The following is a 19,661-nucleotide window of genomic DNA, read 5'->3' on the forward strand; positions in this document are numbered from 1 at the left end:
CATTTCTACCCAAAAAAAGATAATCATTTGGTTGATGGAAAGGTGGGGTAAGGTATGGAAAAGCAATGGGTAAAAATTAAAGTGTAGCAATCATAGGATATACACAACACAATTCAAAGTTTTAGGAAGGAAACAAGAGATACATCTTTTATTCACACTTTACAAAAAAAGCTAAGTCTTTAAATCTACTACAATACTACCAGCAATTCAGGGGTATCAAACTGGACATTTGCTTCTGTTCAAAACAAATAAAATATATCAACGGGGGAGTAAGGACAGAAAAAAAGCTTTTGAACTAGGACTAAATTTATATTTCCCATTTCAACCTTTCCCCTCTGTAAAAATTCATAAAATTCAAACTTTAGCACAGTGGCGAAAGAATCATATTTACTTTAAAAAGGTGACTTTAATTTATTCAATAATAAATGTGGGAAAGGAGGGGGGGGGGGGCGTGATCATTCCATTTCCTGTTTAAAATGTGACAGTTGCAATATATAGTCAGTCACAGACATATTTCAGTCCCCATAGTAACAAAACAGAGAGAGAGTGTGTCTGTCTGGGCCACCTGACAGATGGGGAGACGGGTCAGTTCCTCACAGATGGTACGGCAGAGGAGATTGGACCGCACAGGGGCTTCAGTAGCGGGGTTAAAAGGACTAAAGTAATACACTTGACTGTTAAGTGTCTAGGGGGTTGGACATAGGGCTAGGTATAGGGGAACATGCTTTTCTAGATTCAGAATTCAGCGGTGGAGGGGCAAGACAGGCTAGGTGACTATGGTGACAAGGGACTATCAAGGGGTTCTAATAGCTGAGCTAAAGTACACGGAGGGTGCAAAACATTCTGGAAGTAAGGGGGTTCCAGAAGAGGTCTTCACTTTGCCCCGGTGAAAAAAAAGCTAAAGCTTGACAAATATTCCATACCGGATTACTAGATGGCTCAACAAAGAGTATATACACAACATTGTCACAGCTCATACAAAAAGAAAGAAAGAAAATACAAAACGATAACAAAAACCCCAAAGAACATCAAATGTCTGGACAGTATTTAAAAAATAAAATGGGAGAAGAGGTTGTTCCGGAGTTGGCCGATTAGAAGTAGTGCAAGACAACAAAACAGCTACGGTGAGGTACAACGTTCCCGGTTGTACAACGCCAATTGTGGGATACTGGATGTGCGTGATGCAAAAAATAAATCACTCTTAGGGTCAATCTGAAATGACAACCTATTTCCTATATAGTGCACTTTTGAACAGAGCTACATGGGACTGGCCAAAATTTGTGCACTATAGTGAATAGGGTGTTATTGGAGACCTAACCTTACTTTTGTCTGAACTGTGAGTGGATGAATGGGTCGGTTGGTGGCAGGCTGGCTTGTTTGTTAATAGAATGGATTTGAAGATGCATCATCATTTAGTCAGTAGATCTATTTACAATCTGAGAAACATGTTCTCAAATCATAGCAGGAAAACAAGCAATACAGACACATAGAAACAGTTCAACTAGGGCAGGAGTGCAAAGTAGTGGCAGCGAACGCCTGGAACAACCCCTTAAGTCTTTTGTACAAGCTGGTCATTTCAATTTCATCTTAACATTTACTGGATAAAAAAAAATTGCCATAGTTTACAATACAATCCTGTCTTTTTTTTTTTCTTCTTCAAATTGGATCATAATTTACTCATAGTACAAAAAAAACCCTGCCAGAAAACAGGTCTTTTGTGACTCATATACAATCGTGTAAAGACAATCTAGATTTATATTCTGTACAAACAATTGTGAAAAAAAACCCACTGCTGTAGAGTACGGAATTTATGGCTGAGGGAAAAAAAAAAAAAAAAAATCACTACTGGCCTCAAGAGACAGTGCTGCAAGATCTCTGCGTATGTCCACGTGTGTGACAGTGAGAGGATTGCTGGTTTAAACTCCTGTACATCAGCTATTGCCCTCCCTCTTTAAAAAGTAACACATCTGAAAAATGTTTAGTTGAGAATTTCCTCTGTTGCATTGCCCCTCAGCCAAAATCCCCTACCCCATTACAAAAGGTGGTATATGGTCCAAATCAGGAATGGGCAACTCCAGTCCTCGGGGGGCCTGATTGCAGTCACAATTTTGCCCCAGCTAACGCACCCAACTCCTATAATCAACTAGTCGTGATAGTTTAAAACAGAATTAGTTTAAAATCAGCTGTGTTGGCTAGAGCTGGTGAAAAAGTGAGACACCACTCCGGCACCCAAGGACTGGAGTTGCACATCCCTGGTCCAAATGAAGTCATATTAACAATGACTGTCACGTACACATGCAGAGGAAAAACAGTGTGCAAAGGGGGATGGGAGCTGGCCACTAATTACATGTTATTCAACTACTTAAAATCATTCAAATCTGTTCCAATCCAGAGGAAACAGATAAAAAAATTTTTTAGCACTATGCCTGACCGGCATGCCAACAAGCCTTCGCTAACTAGAGCTTACTTGCTTCCATACAACAGGTCCAGACAAGTGTATTTGGTGGTTGCGGTCATCCTTTTCTAAAAGGATAATAATCATCAACATCTAAAAACACTGAGGCAATTCCACAGGAACAGAGACACAGATTGTTCACTTTAAAGACATATGTCAAACAAACCCTCTCTATGCACAAGGACTACTTTCAAACAATTCCCACAGAAGACTGAACAAAAACATTTACTTGATGAACAGTGCAGATGAAAAGTTGGTAACAGAACGATGGCACAAACTGTCATTCTGTTACCAAACTTTGCACCTGCACTGATCCAATTAAATGTGTTTTTGTCAAATTCAGTGGAAATTGTTAAAAAGTAGTGCTTGTGCAGAGTTGTATGTTTGTTTAACTTTGCAATCATTGGTTTTTGTTTGACATACATTTTAAAGTTACAAATCGGAGTCAGTGTCACAGAGTTACCATGGAATTGCCTCTCAGCAGTGACATCAGTCTACATGCACCAGTGGGGTTAGTTCCTATTGCACCACTTGGAGAGGGAGACAACTGACTAGGTTCTATTACTCAATAGTAGTGGACTGGTGAGCACCAAAAAGCACCTGGTGAGCACCACAATTTTGGACCCACAGAGAGATTGGCCCTATAGCACAGAAAGGAGGAGTGGCACACCAGGTTATGCCTTATATGGTAGATAGATATACCATCACATTGATCTCAGTGGGGAGAGAAAAGACAAGGCCCACTCTTAGCCTTGGCTGAGACATTAGATATGTCAGTTGCTGCCATTTTTGCTGGTTTGAGATTGGTATAGGACAGACTATCAGCTGCAAGCTTTAGAAGTGGTGTCCTTTCTCTCCTTGCCTTGTGAAGGGTGTCCACAGATATCGAGTGATACAAGGTATTTCTTGTGCCATTGTTCAAGACTGCACAGGCCATGTCAAAGACAACAAGAGTCAGGTGATATTGCTAAAGATCTAAAAATCTATACGGGGGCCAGGGGGGATATGGTGATATAATTGAAGCTAGCATCCTTTCTGTCTGTTAAGGAGTTAGAAAAGCATTGTGTAAGAATGACCGGGGGGGTATCCAAAACACAGACAGGTTTGACATTTTCTAAATGAAAACAAAATGGAAAACGACAATGAGGAAAATAAAAAATATATAACAGAAATCCCTGTTGGCCAGACCTCCCTGTACGGCTGATTCTTATGTTACAGGTTGGTTGTGTATTCCGTCTCATCTTCTTTCCTCCAAGTGACAACGAGAGAAGAGCTGGAGGGCTGGAGGTTGCACACTGCTATAGCATACAGCACCCCTGGAGTGGGGTTGTCTCACCACTACCTGCGTCCTCCAGGCAGGTGGATGCCGTTGACCTGGTTGTTGGCCTGGCCCTGGGGCAGAGTGCTGGGCAGCAGCAGCTCCAGCTGGGCGAACAGGGAGAAGTGGTCAGAGGGGATGTGGGGGTGCGGGCAGCCGCTGATATTGTTCTCATGGAGCCAGTTGGAGTCCAGGGGACCCAGGATGCCGAGCACATTGATCTGAGGCTTGGAGTAGAAGATGTAGTCAATCACACCCTGAGGAGAGAGCGAGACAGAGAGAGAGGGGGATGAGTGACAGCGTTTACAAAGCAGATTTGAATTAGGAGGGCAAATCGGCCATCAAATAAAAACCTGTTTGAATGTTGTTACAGCAGGATACTGCTTTTTATGGAATGCCCAGTGCCGACTGCCAAATTGACTGCAATGATTGAGCTAAACAAGCAGGAATGATACCCTACAAAGTGAGCGTTGGCTCCTTGCACAAGGCACATCTTCCTTTGTCATCTGCTTGGCAATATCCTCCATTTTAGTGTCAATGTCTTTTTCCACTTATCTGAGATCCATTCCTTTGTACAGTAGCTATCTAGCTAGCTTTGCAAATGTTTTAGCATTTCTAAAACAAACTACTCAACCACCTTGGTGGACCTGTATGATATAATACTTCTCCCCTGCATGAAAACAGTCAGTCGCAGACTCACTGTTGCGAGAAACTTTGTGGGCCAGTATTAGTTATAAAATACTGCAAGTCTGCAGACAGGAAGAGTAGAGAGATGATGCGTTTGAAAGACAAACAACCTGAAACCACTTCCGTGCATTGCTAAATGTCATTTAGAGACATTTATTTTAAAATCAGTACAAAAGTAAATTTCAGGCTAACGGAAAAGCTGATGACTGAGGAAGAGAACATAACTAACAATTAGACACAGTGGACAAAACGTCAGAGTACATGAAACCTTTGCAACGCAGGTGTAATGCTGCAGAAAAGACCATGGGTCAATTTCAATGTCGGGAAAAATCGGATTTCCGGATAAATCAGGACAAGAACAAAAAGCAATCTGTAGCACTGTCAAAAGGCGGTGTCAGAGACATTGCTTCGGGTCTGCCTGTGTTTGTGTGGCTCCCTCACCTTGAAGTCAAAGGTGTAGTTGGTGTAAGGCATCAGGCTGTCCTCGTAGGCGCTCTTCAGCTTGAAGCCGTGGGTGATCCTGGAGTTGGACGTGGAGTTGCCGTTCTTGCCATTGCAGTTGAAGTTGGTGAGGCTGTCAAGGTAGCGAAGCTCCTTGAAGTCCTTGTGGGTGCAGTCCACTCCACCCTGACTCAGGTACTCCACCACACCTAGAGGGGGACGGTAGGGGTTTACATGAGTCCTGTTCAGTAAACCTAAACTTGTCCAGTTACTTTTCCATTGCAAAATGTTTTCCCTATAGAACAACCCATAAGTGTCTAAATTCCTTCATTCAAAGTAACCATCACCAAGCCAAGCAGGCAGCTAGTGGGCCCATCACTAGATTTATTGATTATACCTTTCCCTTTGATGGATTGTGGGTACTAAGTCCTAAACTTGGGATAGAGTTAATTATTAGGTATCCTATTTATTTTTTACCTTTATTTAACTAGGCAAGTCAGTTAAGAACAAATTCTTATGTTCAATGACGGCCTAGGAACAGTGGGTTAACTGCCTGTTCAGGGGCAGAACGACAGATTTGTACCATGTCAGCTCGGGGGTTTGAACTTGCAACCTTCCGGTTATTAGTCCAACGCTCTAACCACTAGGCTACCCTGCCGCCCCTATTGAAATAGGGTGCTTAGGTTTAGAGGGTCGACATCAGATGGTCATCTGTAGGAGGAATGGTCATCTGTAGGAGGAAGGTATACAGTGTACGCAATTAAGCTTGAAATGTGCTGAGTGCAGGGAATACCATATCGTGACAGCATTGATAGGAGGAGAGAGCCACGGATTAGTGATGAAGAGGGTCGAAGTCAGGTCAGGTTAAGGGAGAAAGAAGTTCATTGCCCGTATCACTTAGGTTCCTGCCTAGCAATAAAGATACGATGTTTAGCAAGAAGGAGGAGAATCCACCCAAAGTGGGGTTGCTATATCACAACTATTGTAAACATGTCTTTGTCTAATGCAGCTGTATTGACTCAATGGGAAGAATAAACTTGGTTTGAGCTTTGACAGTTTCCGGTGAGTTTTTACTCAGAATTAGAACCAAACATCTTCTAACCCAGCCACTCACCAGAGTCTGGTAGAGAGTTGAGGTCGGCACAGAGAACAAGAGGGATGCCATTGGTCTCCCCAGAGACAGAGGAGAGTTTGAGGCTGCGAGTGGCCTTGTCCACAATGTTCTTCACCTCAGACAGGAACATCATGGTCTGGACCAGCTTGACGTCGGAGTACTCCGGGTCCCAGTGCATGTGGGCGTTAGCCACCAAGAGGAGCTGTTTCTCCATGCCGTGCAGAGACTTCCCCGCTGGAGAGAAGAGAGAAAAATACATGTGTTGAGGTTACTTTAAAATGGTCAATAAGCAGTAGAAACAAAGAATGTCATCAACACTGTTTTGGAAAAAAGATGGATAAACAGAAGATTTCTTTAAAATCATAAAACAGAGCCATGGATGCAAGTACTGCCATCCATGATATCAATATTATAGTTTAACCATGTTGAGGCTATAGTTTTCCTTATAATATCTTCTTTGTTGACAATACATTGAACAAAAATATAAAATGCAACATGCAGTGCGACATCTTCGCATCAATTTGATCAGGCTGTTGATTGTGGCCTGTGGAATGTTATCCCACTCTTCAATGGATGTGCAAAGTTGCTGGATATTGGTGTAAACTGTTGTACACGTTGACCCAGAGCATCCCAAACACGCTCAATGTGTGATACATCTGGTGAGTATGCAGGCCATGGAAGAACTGGGAAATTTTCAGCTTCCAGGAATTGTGTACAGATCCTTGCGACATGGAGCAGTGCATTAGAATGGTGAAACATGTGATAAGTGGATGAATGGCACAACAATGGACCTCAGGATCTCATCACGGTATCTCTGTGCATTTCAAATTGCCATCGACAAAATGCAAGTGTGTTCATTGTCCGTAGCTTATGCTTGCCCATACCATAACCCCACCACCACTGGGCACTCTGTTCCCAACTTTGATATCAGAAAACCGCTCGCCCACACAACGCCATACACACGGGTCGGCGGTTGTGAGGCCGGTTGGACATGCTGCCAAAATCTAAAACAACGTTTGGTGTGGCTTATGGTAGAAGAATGAACATTACATTTTCTGACAACAGCTCTGGGAGACATTACTGCATTCTGCATGCCAATTGCATGCTCCCTCCAATCTTTAGACATATGTGGCATTGTGTTGTGTGACCAAACTGCACATTAGTGGCCTTTTATTGTTCCCAGTACAATGTGCAATGATCATGCTGCAATGTGTAACGATCATGCTGTTTAATCAGATTCTATGCCACATCTGTCAGGTGGATGGATTATCTTGGCAAAGGAGAAATACTCACTAAAAGAGATGTAAACAGATATGCACAACATTTGAGAAATAAGCTTTGAGAGTATGGAACACTTCTGGGATTTTTTTATTTCAGCTCATTAAACATGGGACCAACACTTCACATGGTGTTTTTATTTTGGCTTCTGATGGGGTACAACAGTTGAACTAAGCTCATGTACCCATTGATTCTTGAGGAATATATCATTCCTTTATAAGTCCAAAAATTGATGTAGCAACAGCTAAGAGCACAGCCATGGGACACAAGCCAGAATAGTGCAGCAACAGCCTCTCCCCTTTTGAAGTTCTAAATTTAAAGTGAGATGAAGATAAGCCCCTGTGGTACACCCTTGAAAACAGACTGGGAAAGACCATTTCTAAGCCATGTGGATATCCGTCAAATAATTCACCCACCATACTACAAAACTTGTTCAGTCCTTTCAGTTCTAAGAATACCAAATGAGTAAGAACCAGACAAAGAGCCAGGTGCAGGGGCTAGGGTGACAAATGTCAGGGCTTGACATTCAGTTAAATTTGCCAGTGGCAACTGAAAGCTACTGGCACAAATGATGAAAATACTGGGCCAGGACAAGATCTCACAGGAAAGCACATGATATGCTCATAATTTCAATATCAGGTGATTCTCAATTTTGCAGGATGATCAAGTAGCCTATAATAACCTACCCTCCATTCTAGGGATGCACGATATATCGGTGAACTTATCGGAATCGGCTGCTATTTGCTAAAAATGCCAACATCGGCCCAATGTCTAGTTTAACGCCAATGTGCAAAACCGATGTCAGAGCTGACGTGCATACCTATATAACGTAGGTAGGTACATGACGTAATGACGCCACGTAAAATCTTGCGCTACTCGTGCAACACCGCATTCCTAACCTAGCCTAATGTCTGCTGTGTGGATCGAGCAGTCAAGTCGAGCATTTGAAAGTAAGAATTTCAGTGAGACAACTCTAAGGCAAAACCCATTAATGCCAAGATAATAGAATTCATTGCCCTTGACAATTAACTGTTCTCTGTCGTGGGTGACGTTGGCTTTCGCCTACTGGTTGAGCACCGGTACACACTACCAAGTACGCTACTTTTCAGATGTTGCCCTACCGGAGTAACACATTAATGGAGTCACTGCTATAAAAAAATAAAAAATAAATAAAAGCATTGCTATTAGCTTCACAACTGACATTTGGACCAGCGATATCAGCCCCATGGGCATGCGGAGTCTGACAGCACAGTAGGTCTAGGATTTCGTACTGAGGAAAGTTATATTGCAGGCTCATGAATGTGCTGGTTGTCGTACCGCTGCTGCCGGTTCAACAATCAGCTCATCAACTGTGCCTGCAGCACACGAGACACCCTCTGTCATGGCATTGAAACGCATGCTCAACAAAGCGATTCGGTGGCACTCTTTACGGTGTATTCACCATGCTCGATGCTATGGACAAGGACCGCTACTTTGATGCAGACAAACAGGGTTACATGAAATGTTACACACACACACAGCTAGACAAGATAGAAACTGACACAGTGACAGTGCGCACTGAGGAAGAGAGGCCACGGACAGAGCTGAAACTTCACTGCTTGACATTATGAAATCCTGGTTGAGAATGAAACGACTGAACAGCACAGCAAGTAAGTGAAATAAATCAGTTTTGATTATGTTTTACTGGTAATGGGGGCATATGGTAACCCAGGCACTGCAGCCCCCGGCATCACTCCCATTCCCCAGGTGCTCTCATTTGATGACTCCTGTAATCGTAAAAGCATTGGTATCATGCATGTTAACATTAGAAGCCTCCTCCCTAAAAGTTTGTTTTATTCACTGCTTTAGCACACTCCGCCAACCTGGATGTCCTAGCCGTGTCTGAATCCAGGCTTAGGAAGGCCACCAAAAATCCTGAAATGTCCATCCCTAACGATTACATTTCCTGACAAGGTGGAACTACCAAAGGGGGCAGAGTTGCAATATACTGCAGAGATAGCCTGCAGAGTTCTGTCATACTATCCAGGTCTGTGCCCAAACAATGAGCTTCTACTTTTAAAAATCTCCCTTTCCAGAAGCAAGTCTCTCACCGCTGCTGCTTGTTATAGACCCCCAGTTGTGCCCTGGACACCATATATGAATTGATCGCCGGCCAGCTCACTAACCTACCAGGCACAAACCTAATTCCGTAACGATGGGCATACTCTTAGATATCATCCTGACCAACCTGCCCTCTAAATACCCCTCTGCAGTCTTCAACCAGGAACTCCGCGATCACCGCATCATTGCCTGCGGTCAAACGACCACCCCTCCTAACTGTCAAACGCTCCCTAAAACACTTCAGCGAGCAGGCCTTTCTAATCAACCTGGCCCGGGTATCCTGGAAGGATACTCACCTCATCCCGTCAGTAGAGGAAGCCTGGTTGCGCTATAAAAGTGATTTCCTCTCCCATCTTAAATAAGCATAATCCATTCAAAAAAATGTAGAACTAAGAACAGATATAGCCCTTGGTTCACCACAGACTTGACTTACCTTGACCAGCACAAAGACACCCTGTGGTGTTCTGCATTAGCATCGAATAGCCCCCGCAACTTATATACCAATATACAGTCAGTTACGAAAGCCAACACTCCCTTTGGCCGCCTTTTGTTCCAGTTCTCTGCTGGCAACTGACTTGAACGAATTGCAAAAAAAGAATATATATTAAATCACAAAAACTAGAGACATATCTCCCTCACTAACTTGAAGCATCAGCTGTCTGAGCAGCTTACCGATCACTGTACACAGCCAATCTGTAAATAGCACACCAGACTACCTCATCCCCATATTATTACTTACCCTCTTGCACTCCAGTATCTCTACTTGCACATCTGTCACTCCAGTATTAATGCTAAATTTGAATTATTTTCACCTCTGATCTATTTGCCTACAAGATTTTACATTTATTTTGTGTTATTTACTGTACGTTTGTTTATGTTTAACTGTTGTTTTTAAATCGTACTGGTTTCCTTTATCTTGGCCAGATTACAGTTGTAAATGAGAACTTGTTCTTAACTGGCTTACATGGTTAAGTAAAGGTGAAATAAAAAAATAAAACTGAATGCCAATAAAATAACTTCCTGGTGAGTGTGCGTGTGTGTGTGCGCGTAACCTTTAACTAGGCAAGTCAGTTAAGAACAAACTTAATTACAATGACGGCCCACCTAGCCAAACCATGACAAACTCTGGGCCAATTGTGCACCGCCCTATGGGACTCCCAATCACGGCCGAATGTGATACAGCCTGGATTCGAACCAGGCCTCTTGCACGGTGATGCAGTGCCTTAGATCGCTGCGTCTGTGTTTGTTAACTATTTAACGGTACTAGAATGCTTAAAAAGTTTAACTGTCCTTACAAGTTCTTTCAAAAACAAGGACATTTCTATGTGACCACAAACTTTTGACCGGAAGAGTATGCATATAAACTTTGGATTGCTGACGCTATACATTCGCCAATGAAAGGCTTTGAAATGACAAAATGACATGTATTTAAGTATTTCTTGTTGTGGGGGACGTAACAAAAAAGTGACTTTAAAATGAGTTTTTACTCAAAGTAACTGTGGTCAAAGTCTTAGCTATAGGTAACCAGATCGTAACTACAACTAACTACGCAGTTATGTTTTAGCATTTTTACATATTTATTAACTTATGTTCGGAACTACACACAAGGCACTATTTATCATCATCATATGGAGAACCAATGCTACCTAGGTAGTTCCAGCTGGCTAACATTAGCATGGCTAGCAGGTAACGTGAAATTATACTCCAAACCAAGTGTTGGCGCTGGTGAGCTTCTATGTACATCCACAAAGTAAAAAATATAAATTAATGCAAAAAACTGCATCTCCTCATTTCCTGTGCATTTGGAAGTGGTAGTCGAGCGAGTGAGAATTGTAGTGGTCTTCTGCTGTCCGTAGCCAGTACACTAAAACCCACAAGGATGGGGTTACTACTCATGTGAAGTGGGACCGGTTTGTCTGGTTGAAGCAAGCAGATTGGAGTATGGGAACCGTGCACACATCAAGTGTACGACTTTGATGGCTTAGTATAACCTGTGGAAGGTAGAATTCGGAATGAGACTGACAAACCAGGTACTGTGCAGAGCGTGACTGAAGCCTTCAACCGCCATTTTCTACAAACCTACAGGTAACGTTGGCCCTTAACTTTGGTGGCCAACTCAGCAGTCAATCGGAAAGTCTCCGCTCTCTCTACATTATACCTGCTGGCTTTTTGTTGTGTTCTGTGGGTTCCTGCCAGTGCTAGACTAGTTGTTCTCTAGCTTACTACTTAGATATATGTTGATTGTGGTGGTTGGCTAGCAAGCAGGCTAAAATAACCAAGTTTAGCTGGCTGGCTAAGAACTACTTATACCGGTAACATTATTTGATAACTGGTTAGATGGCGTAATGCATTTCCAAAACGTGTTTACTTTAACATAGATATCTAGATATTTAGTGTGTATGTATCGATATATAGGCTGTGTGCGCTGCTTTTAAAATGTATGTAGCTCTGTCCGTAAGCTACATGCATTGTTATTATTGTTATGCATCATGCCATGTTTTACGTTGACCCTAGGAAGTGTAGCTGCTGCTTTCGCAACAGCTAATTAGGATCCTAATAAAATATATGTTGAGCCTGAATGGGATAGTATCATAGCAAGGTCTAGGATTTACAGCAGCAACGGGCTCCCCCCTTTTGTAGGCCCATGCATTTAAAATAAAAATAGAAACTTGTGTTGGTCCCATGTTTCATGGCCTAAAATAAAAGACTGCAGAAATATTCAATAAGCACAAAAAGCTTTTTCTCTCAAAATGTTTTGAACAAATCTGTTCACATTCCTGTTAGTGAGCAGTTCTCCTTTACCAAAATAAACCAGCCACCTGACAGGTGTGGCATGTCAAGAAGCAGATTAAATGGCATGATCATTACACAGTTGCATAGTTGTGCGGGGGACAATAAAAGGCCACTAAAATAAACAGTTTTGTCACAATGCCACATGTTTCAAGTTCAGGGAGCGTGGAATTGGCATGCTGACTGCAGGAATGTCCAGAGCTTTGGCAGAGAATTTAATGTTAATTTCTCTACCATAAGCTACCCCCAAAGTAATTTTAGAGAATTTGTCAGTATGTCCAACCAGCCTCAAAACCACAGACCACGTGTAATCATTCAAGCCCAGGACCTCCACACCTGGCTTCTTCACCTGCGGGATCGACTGAAGGGGAAGGGGTGCTCAATAATATTTATGTATGTATTAAAGCCCTTCTGTGGGGAAAAACATGCCGATTAGCTGGGCCTGACTTCAAAGTGGGTGGGTCTATGCCTTCCTAGGACACCCCCATGCTTGCATCCCTGCCCAGCAGATTATGCGAGTCAAGTTCAGCAGTTGGCCGCTCAAGGCGCGCCATGTCCTTTCCTACGCTTTGCTAAAAAACGCTCCAGTCCTCCAGAAAAAAAATATCCTGCTCCCAAATTCACACCATTCATTAAAATAAGGATTTGACCAAAACCAATATATTTGTATGACTACCTGCACCTACCAACTGTTTAATGTATTGAAACTATACCATATAGATTTGAATGAACAGTAAGAATATCCATGAAAAGGTGAACATAAGACACTAACAATTTCAAAAAGGCTACATGTCATTAAACAGTATATAAACTTTAAAAAGGTCAGGAGCCAGAAAGGGAGCCTAATTAATATTAATTTAGGCTATATCATTTCAATTAAGATAGGGACATAAACCACACAGCATTTAAACATTTAAGTCATAGGTCTGTAAATCGCACATAGGCTTTGACTTACTTTAGAATTAAATACAAATGAAATGACTTAGTGCCTTTGAATTAAATTTTAGAATCACGAGCTTGGCCGGCCTGTGGCTTCAGGCTCATGCAAGAGCCGGCCAGCAGTGGAGAATATCCTCTCCACACTTAGAGCCACTGGGGATGCTAAACACCCTTTTGGCCACTCTTGCCAGGCTGGGCAGTTTTTGTATTTTCCTATTAGGTAGACCCAAAAGGGTTTTAGGCCAAATAACTTAATCAAAACAGAAAGCTCCTTGAACATGGGAATATGCCAGGCCTATTGGGCAATAATCTAATTATGGCCCATTGTATTGATAATGTAACAAAGTTTCAGATCTAATTTTCTTATTATAAATACTTTGATACAGTGACATTCATCTACCCACCTCCTTTATTTTACCATGTGCACATAGTAATAAGTACACCATCACACTTTAGGGATAAGTGTCTTTTCATATTCCACAATGATTCTTTAGTTGTGGATGTTTCATGGTAGCCAGTGTAACAACTTCCATATCCCGCATGTAGAACAATGTTATCTGGTCTGTAACTTAACATTTTAGTACCATACCAGCAGGTGTCATCCAAGCCTTACACATAAGTGGACACTACACCACCGCTCTCCCTCCTCACCTTTGTAAGTCACCTTGATTTAGCGTTGTCAGTTTATTTATGAAAATATTTAACCAACTCCATGACAGTAGCTAAAGCAATGGGCTATTAGGAGCACAAGTAGACTACAAACGCATGCCTCTTGCTCGTTAAGTGAGCGTTACTGGAGCGGGCTAGAATGTCGACGCTCGAGCCTTCGGAAATCTCACTCCAGTCAAATTCGGGCACCTCGCTCACATACTCTGCTATTTATTTCAGTTGAATGATTTCCTTATATGAACTTTAACTAATCAAAATGGTTGTGATTATATTACACACCTACTCATTCAAGGGTTTCTTTATTTTTACCATTTGACCTGGCCTCCACAATCACCCGACCTCACCGCAATTGAGATGGTTTGGGATGAGTTGTACCGCAGAGTGAAGGAAAAGCAGCCAACAAGTACTCAGCATATGCAGGAATTCCTTCAAGTCTGTTGGAAAAACATTCCTAGTGAAGCTAGTTGAGAGAATGCCAACGGTGTGCAAAGCTGTCATCAAGGCAAAGGGTGGCTACTTTGAAGAACCTCAAATGTAAAATATATTTTAATTTTTTTTGGTTACTACATGACTCCATGTTTATTCCATGATTCCATGTGTCAAAGTGTCATCGTCACTATTATTCTACAATGTAGAAAATAGTACAAATAAAAACCCTTGAATGAGTAAGTTTCCAAACTTTTAACTGGTACTGTATGCATGTATACATCTCCATTTTTTGGAACTCAGTCCGGGTCTCAATCTAATGTTGGTAGTTAGAATAGTAGAAAAAAAGGTGCAATTTTGAAATCTGGTTGTGCAGCAGCAGATCCTCTTGTTATGTCAGTCACTCAATTAGCCCATGTCAGATTTTTTTATTTATTGGTAAATTACTTTAGGCAGCCATCTAAACTTGTAATCATGGTCAAATTACTGACCAGGGGGCCCACATTGATTTAGTTAAGTCACTCATATCACTGCAAACATTTCTCTCCACCCCATGACAAAATGTGTAGAACTGCTCGAAATGAACTCCAAAACGTTTGTCCTCCACTGTCAGGACAGGGGCCGCTAAAATGTTTTGCTAGCAAGGTGGGCCCCCAGCACCACAACAAAAGTCAACTTAAGGGCCCCAAAAGGCTAGAGCTGGCTCTGACTGCATGTATGGGTATGATGTGGGTACGAAGTCCCGCTTGTCACTGCGGCCCCTCATGATGACTTCAGATTTATTTGTGGCCCACACCCCCATCAAAAGTTGCCCATCACTGGGCTAGGGTGAGAAAAGGGAGAGGGCCATAACTAGGTGTAGGGTCTATGTTTTGAAAAGGGAACATAACACTCACAGGATTCCTCCATCATTTCCTTGCGGACCTCTAGCAGTACGGCCACTCCAATGTTGTCCTTGGTCATAACCCTGTTGAGCATGGCCTCAGAGCCTTCAGAGTTAGCCATGGCCAGCTGGTTAAACTCTACCGTGTGTTTCTGCACCACACCGAACCTGAGGGAAGAAGGCAAGGGGGAAGAGAGATGGGCAGAGAAACAAATGAATTAAGATGTGATAAGTAACCAAGTTTCCATCCAACCATTTCATGCGGATGAATTACCTGACGCATTTAAAAAAAAAAAAAAATCACAACAGGGCTGATGGAAACAGGAAACGTCAGTACAATTTTAGAATTGTCAACTGACAATTTGTCCGTTTGACATGGTGGGATCTTTGTGTTATTCAAATTCATTGTGAGATATGGTGGCGGAAACACCTTCCACCAGAAAGCTGAAAAGCGGCAGGGTAGCCTAGTGGTTAGAGCGTTGGACTAGTAACCGAAAGGTTGCAAGTTCGAATCCCCAAGCTGACAAGGTACAAATCTGTCGTTCTGCCCCTGAACAGGCAGTTAACCCACTGTTCCTAGGCCGTCACTGAAAATAAGAATTTGTTCTTAACTGATTTGCCTAGTAAAATAAAGGTAAAATAAAAAAATAAAGATTAAATCAATTAGGATAAACTTCACATGGCGTTTAAGTGCACGGTGATCATGCAAATTTCCAATAGGCTAAATATCTAGGGTAGACTATTTGAACACTGGTGACATGATCGGTAATTGGCTGCCAATGATCAAATAAAATGATCTTGCTCATCCACGTAAGCTATCCACTTTATCAGCAAACTGTTGTCGAGAGAGCATGCGCCAAAACCAGATTGGTCAAGTTTGCTATATTTATATCACCACAACAGTTTGTTACAAAACCACCAGTAGAGATAAATTTAACCTGTTTTTTTTTTGTTCTCGGTACGTGGGAACTTAACTGCAAAATTGTTTTTTTACGTATTCATGCAGCATTTTATTAGCAACAAGGCAGTTGATGGAAACACCACTGGTGGGAAATTGTGCATATTGGTTTTATGCACATTTTAGAATATTTACTTGAAAATCTGTCACCATTTGGATGGGACCTTAGCTAGTGTGTCATTGAGCATTGTGTGGAGAAGAAAAGAAAGCATTGACAGTGCTCCTCCGGTGCACTCACTTTTCTGTCCTATAGAAAACTGCGCACCCGTCCACATGTTTGCGGTCTGACTCATGCATGGTTCTGGCTCGAGACTTTGGGCTGAAGAAGCCCTCGTAGCCCTGCTCCTTCAGCTCTGGCAGGAAATACTGGTAGTACTGCTCCGTCTCCACTTCCTGTAGAAAATAAATCAAAATCCATACATTAAAGTGGACAGATGACTTTATGTACCAGGGAAATCAGGTTCACTGATCAATGACTTGCCAGAGAGAAACCAAAATGACTGCGACAGGAGTTGTTTAACACTGGGTCGAGGTTTACCCACATACCTGTAGGTTGATGATATCAGCGTTGCAGTTCATGATCTCCTGCATGATGGACTTCTTCCTGTACTCCCAGTTGAGGGCCCAGGAAGGGCAGTAGCCATAGAGCTGGCGCGTGGCGTACTTATCACACAGCACATTGTAGCACATCACTGAGAACAACGCTGAGAGGGAGGACAGGGAGGGACAGATGTAGGATATAGAACCTTATTCAGTGTACTCTTATTTTAGGCCAGGGAATATAACAGTACTGCGATACTCATTAGTATTGTGGCAAGGAAACAAAACACTAAGCGGATTTAACTTCTTTAGGAAAACATCCCATGCGTGTGTGCGTGTGTACAGGGACTGTCTGCTGGTCTCTCACCAGAAGGTCTCGTCTGGTCCGGCTCCTGGAGTGCGATCCACGACCGGGACGGGGGCTGCTCTGTGGGGGCTGGGGACAGGAGGAGTTGTCCACGTTAGCCATTAGTAATTTTTGCTAAAACGTTATGTGAGAGACAGAGGGTGACTTACTGCATTTGATTGAACCTGCCAGATTGTCCAACAGGTAGTTCAGCAGTTTCCTCGTGCCATCATGCTCCTGGTACAGGCTCATGATTTCCTGTGCAAGTGGATTTCCTGATAGGAGCAGGAACAAAGACAACGTTGAATGACATTTTGAAAAATGCAACGGGATCTACAATGGGGTCTCCAGGATGGAATGGTTACCAAGACGATAAGCCACACTCACCTTTCAACCCCAGTGTTTGTAACTGAAACAGTTTCCCCAATTCGAATGGCAGAACCCGCAATTGGTTGTTATTTAAAAGCAGCTCCCTGTTGAGGACGGACACAGGGAAACGCATGCGTCAGAGACAAGCCCCTGTGACAATACAGCCCCTTCCTCAACTTTCCCAGAAACAATTAACAAACTGACCAGTGATCTATACAGGCAAAAGTAAATGCTCTGTGATCCCAACATCCAACAGTTATTCTCAGGCACCAACTAGTGACAAGTTTAGAACAAAGTGAATACTGGGAAGTGCGGTTCCCAGCGGCTCACCTGAGAGAGACCATGTGGCCGAGCTCTGCCGGCAGGCTCCTGATCTTATTGGACGACAGATCCAGGTACAACAGGTTGTGTAGTTTGGCAATGTCAGGTGGGATGCGTGACAGACAGTTGTCAGCGATATGTAGGGCAGTGAGGTGGGTCAGAGTCCACAGAGATGGGCTCAGGCTCCTGACATTACCTGGAGAGAGAGAGATGTGGAGGGGTAGATAAACACACAGTTGAGTCATGTCTCTGTGGTGGCTTTTCATTCAAAGCAGATATGTATTGGATAGAAACAAACCTGAGTAAACAATCATACATGCTTATAAAACAGAGGACCTTATCCTCTAAGCGCTAGAATGCTGGTCACTGAAAAAAAATGGTTGATAAACTGGCCTAGACTAAAGCATCCTCACTTGCTGAGTCCTAATATGAGAACAGCACCCCTCCACAGCTTCTGGGCCACCCCCCTGCAATGCTCACCTGTGATTTCCAGCTCAGCCCAGTAAGACTTCTTTCCATTGGCTGCCTCCTCAGTTGACATGATAGTGTACATCCGCCTGGGGTCTGGCGGTTCATATTTTTCCTTGGGCATTCCTGCTGTAACACTGGGGAAAATATTTTTTAGTAATTTAACATTATATCTATCCACTGATAATATGCATGTCAAACGCAATTAGATATCCATTGCACAAAACGGACATTTTGAATGTGACTGTTCACTAGCAGCTTTCTAGGTACTTTACAAACATGCAAAGAGGAACGTATAACTTTTCAAGAGGCTTTCGCTTGATTCTGACAACTTCAGGAAATGAGGCTCAAAGATGTTGCCATATTATTGGCTGGCTGCTGATACTAATTGCAGAAATAAATCCGGTTCAACGAGAACGCATTGCTTTACAACTTAGCAGCGAGGGAAATCAATAAAGTTGAACTTATAATACTCACTGCAACAGCTCGGTAATTTAGTTAACCAGCCAACTAACGTTAGTTCTACACAACAGGCCACACAAAGCACTGACCACCACTAAATAGTTAGAGAACACAAACTGGCCGGCTAGTTAGACAATTCGGTGACTCGTTGAGCCCGGCATCGGGTCAGGAAAAATGGACTTAGCTCGATAGCTGAGAATTTTAGCTACTGTTAGGGGCTAACTAGCACATTAGCCAACGAACGACCGTCCACTACAAAATAACTTCTTGAGAATTATAGTTAGCTGATATAGTTACCTAACCAATGAAATGAGAAGATATTAACGGTTGCATATTATTCTAGATGTAACTGACCATAACACGCTAGGCTGACAGAGTAGCAACTAACTAGTTCACTTATGGCTAACTAGCTAGCGTAACTATGCTGGCTATTCCTAATGGAAATCACCGCTGAAAGCTAATGTTGGCTAGCTAAGCTAGGTATCTACATTTTCCGAACCTGTCCGACTTCATATATGCATAAGTAGCACTTTATGAAATACATATGCAGCAATAATTGAAAACAATTGAGTTGTGGATCTGTTTCACCCAAAGCAACTCGTCGCTTGTGTTGATTTTACCTGCAAACGCATACCAATCTGTATCGCGAGGACGAGTGTGTGCTCTCTTTTGTTTCTACTTTCTCGTTTCCGCTGCTGTATCACAAGGAACAAACAAGCATCATGGCGACTGTCAGGTTTTTTTCTCTCTGTGTGATAACAACGCTTGGTGCTATTGGTTAGCTCTTGGATGGACCGCACCATCTGCGGTTGAATCAGGAAGGCTTCGGCGCAGATGGATCAATGTGACAGATATTTCACCGGATATATAAATGTGAAGCCTCCGTTTGGCGTTTCCACACACTACCAAATTTGGTAGTGAGAGGAAGCCCAGTGGCCAGCAGTGGGAGAAGATGAAAAGAGATATATTTTGGCCGACATTCTGCACATTTTTTCATCGATGAAACATTTGATCTCAATATAGTTTCATGTTACCAACACTACAATCTGTTTTGAACAGAGTGGACTAGGTTTTGTAGACTTTTCCCTTTGCCAAAG

The 19,661-nt window shown here is 42.6% G+C and overlaps 1 protein-coding gene across 1 annotated transcript; it reads right to left on the reverse strand.

Annotated features, from left to right (window-relative positions):
• Positions 1 to 119: 119 nt before the first annotated feature.
• LOC123993254 (CCR4-NOT transcription complex subunit 6-like) lies at positions 120 to 19,391 on the reverse strand. The gene is made up of 12 exons (XM_046295187.1): positions 19,185 to 19,391; positions 18,115 to 18,239; positions 17,644 to 17,830; positions 17,332 to 17,417; positions 17,115 to 17,219; positions 16,966 to 17,034; positions 16,605 to 16,762; positions 16,297 to 16,451; positions 15,114 to 15,268; positions 6,016 to 6,249; positions 4,902 to 5,110; positions 120 to 4,030 (listed from the first exon to the last, which is right to left on the reverse strand). The coding sequence occupies exons 2-12, from the start codon at positions 18,224 to 18,226 to the stop codon at positions 3,794 to 3,796; spliced, it is 1,707 nt and encodes a 568-aa protein (XP_046151143.1). The 5' UTR covers positions 18,227 to 18,239; positions 19,185 to 19,391; the 3' UTR covers positions 120 to 3,793.
• Positions 19,392 to 19,661: the final 270 nt, after the last annotated feature.

Source organism: Oncorhynchus gorbuscha, linkage group LG13 (genome assembly GCF_021184085.1).
Source record: "Oncorhynchus gorbuscha isolate QuinsamMale2020 ecotype Even-year linkage group LG13, OgorEven_v1.0, whole genome shotgun sequence".
NCBI lineage: Eukaryota > Metazoa > Chordata > Actinopteri > Salmoniformes > Salmonidae > Oncorhynchus > Oncorhynchus gorbuscha.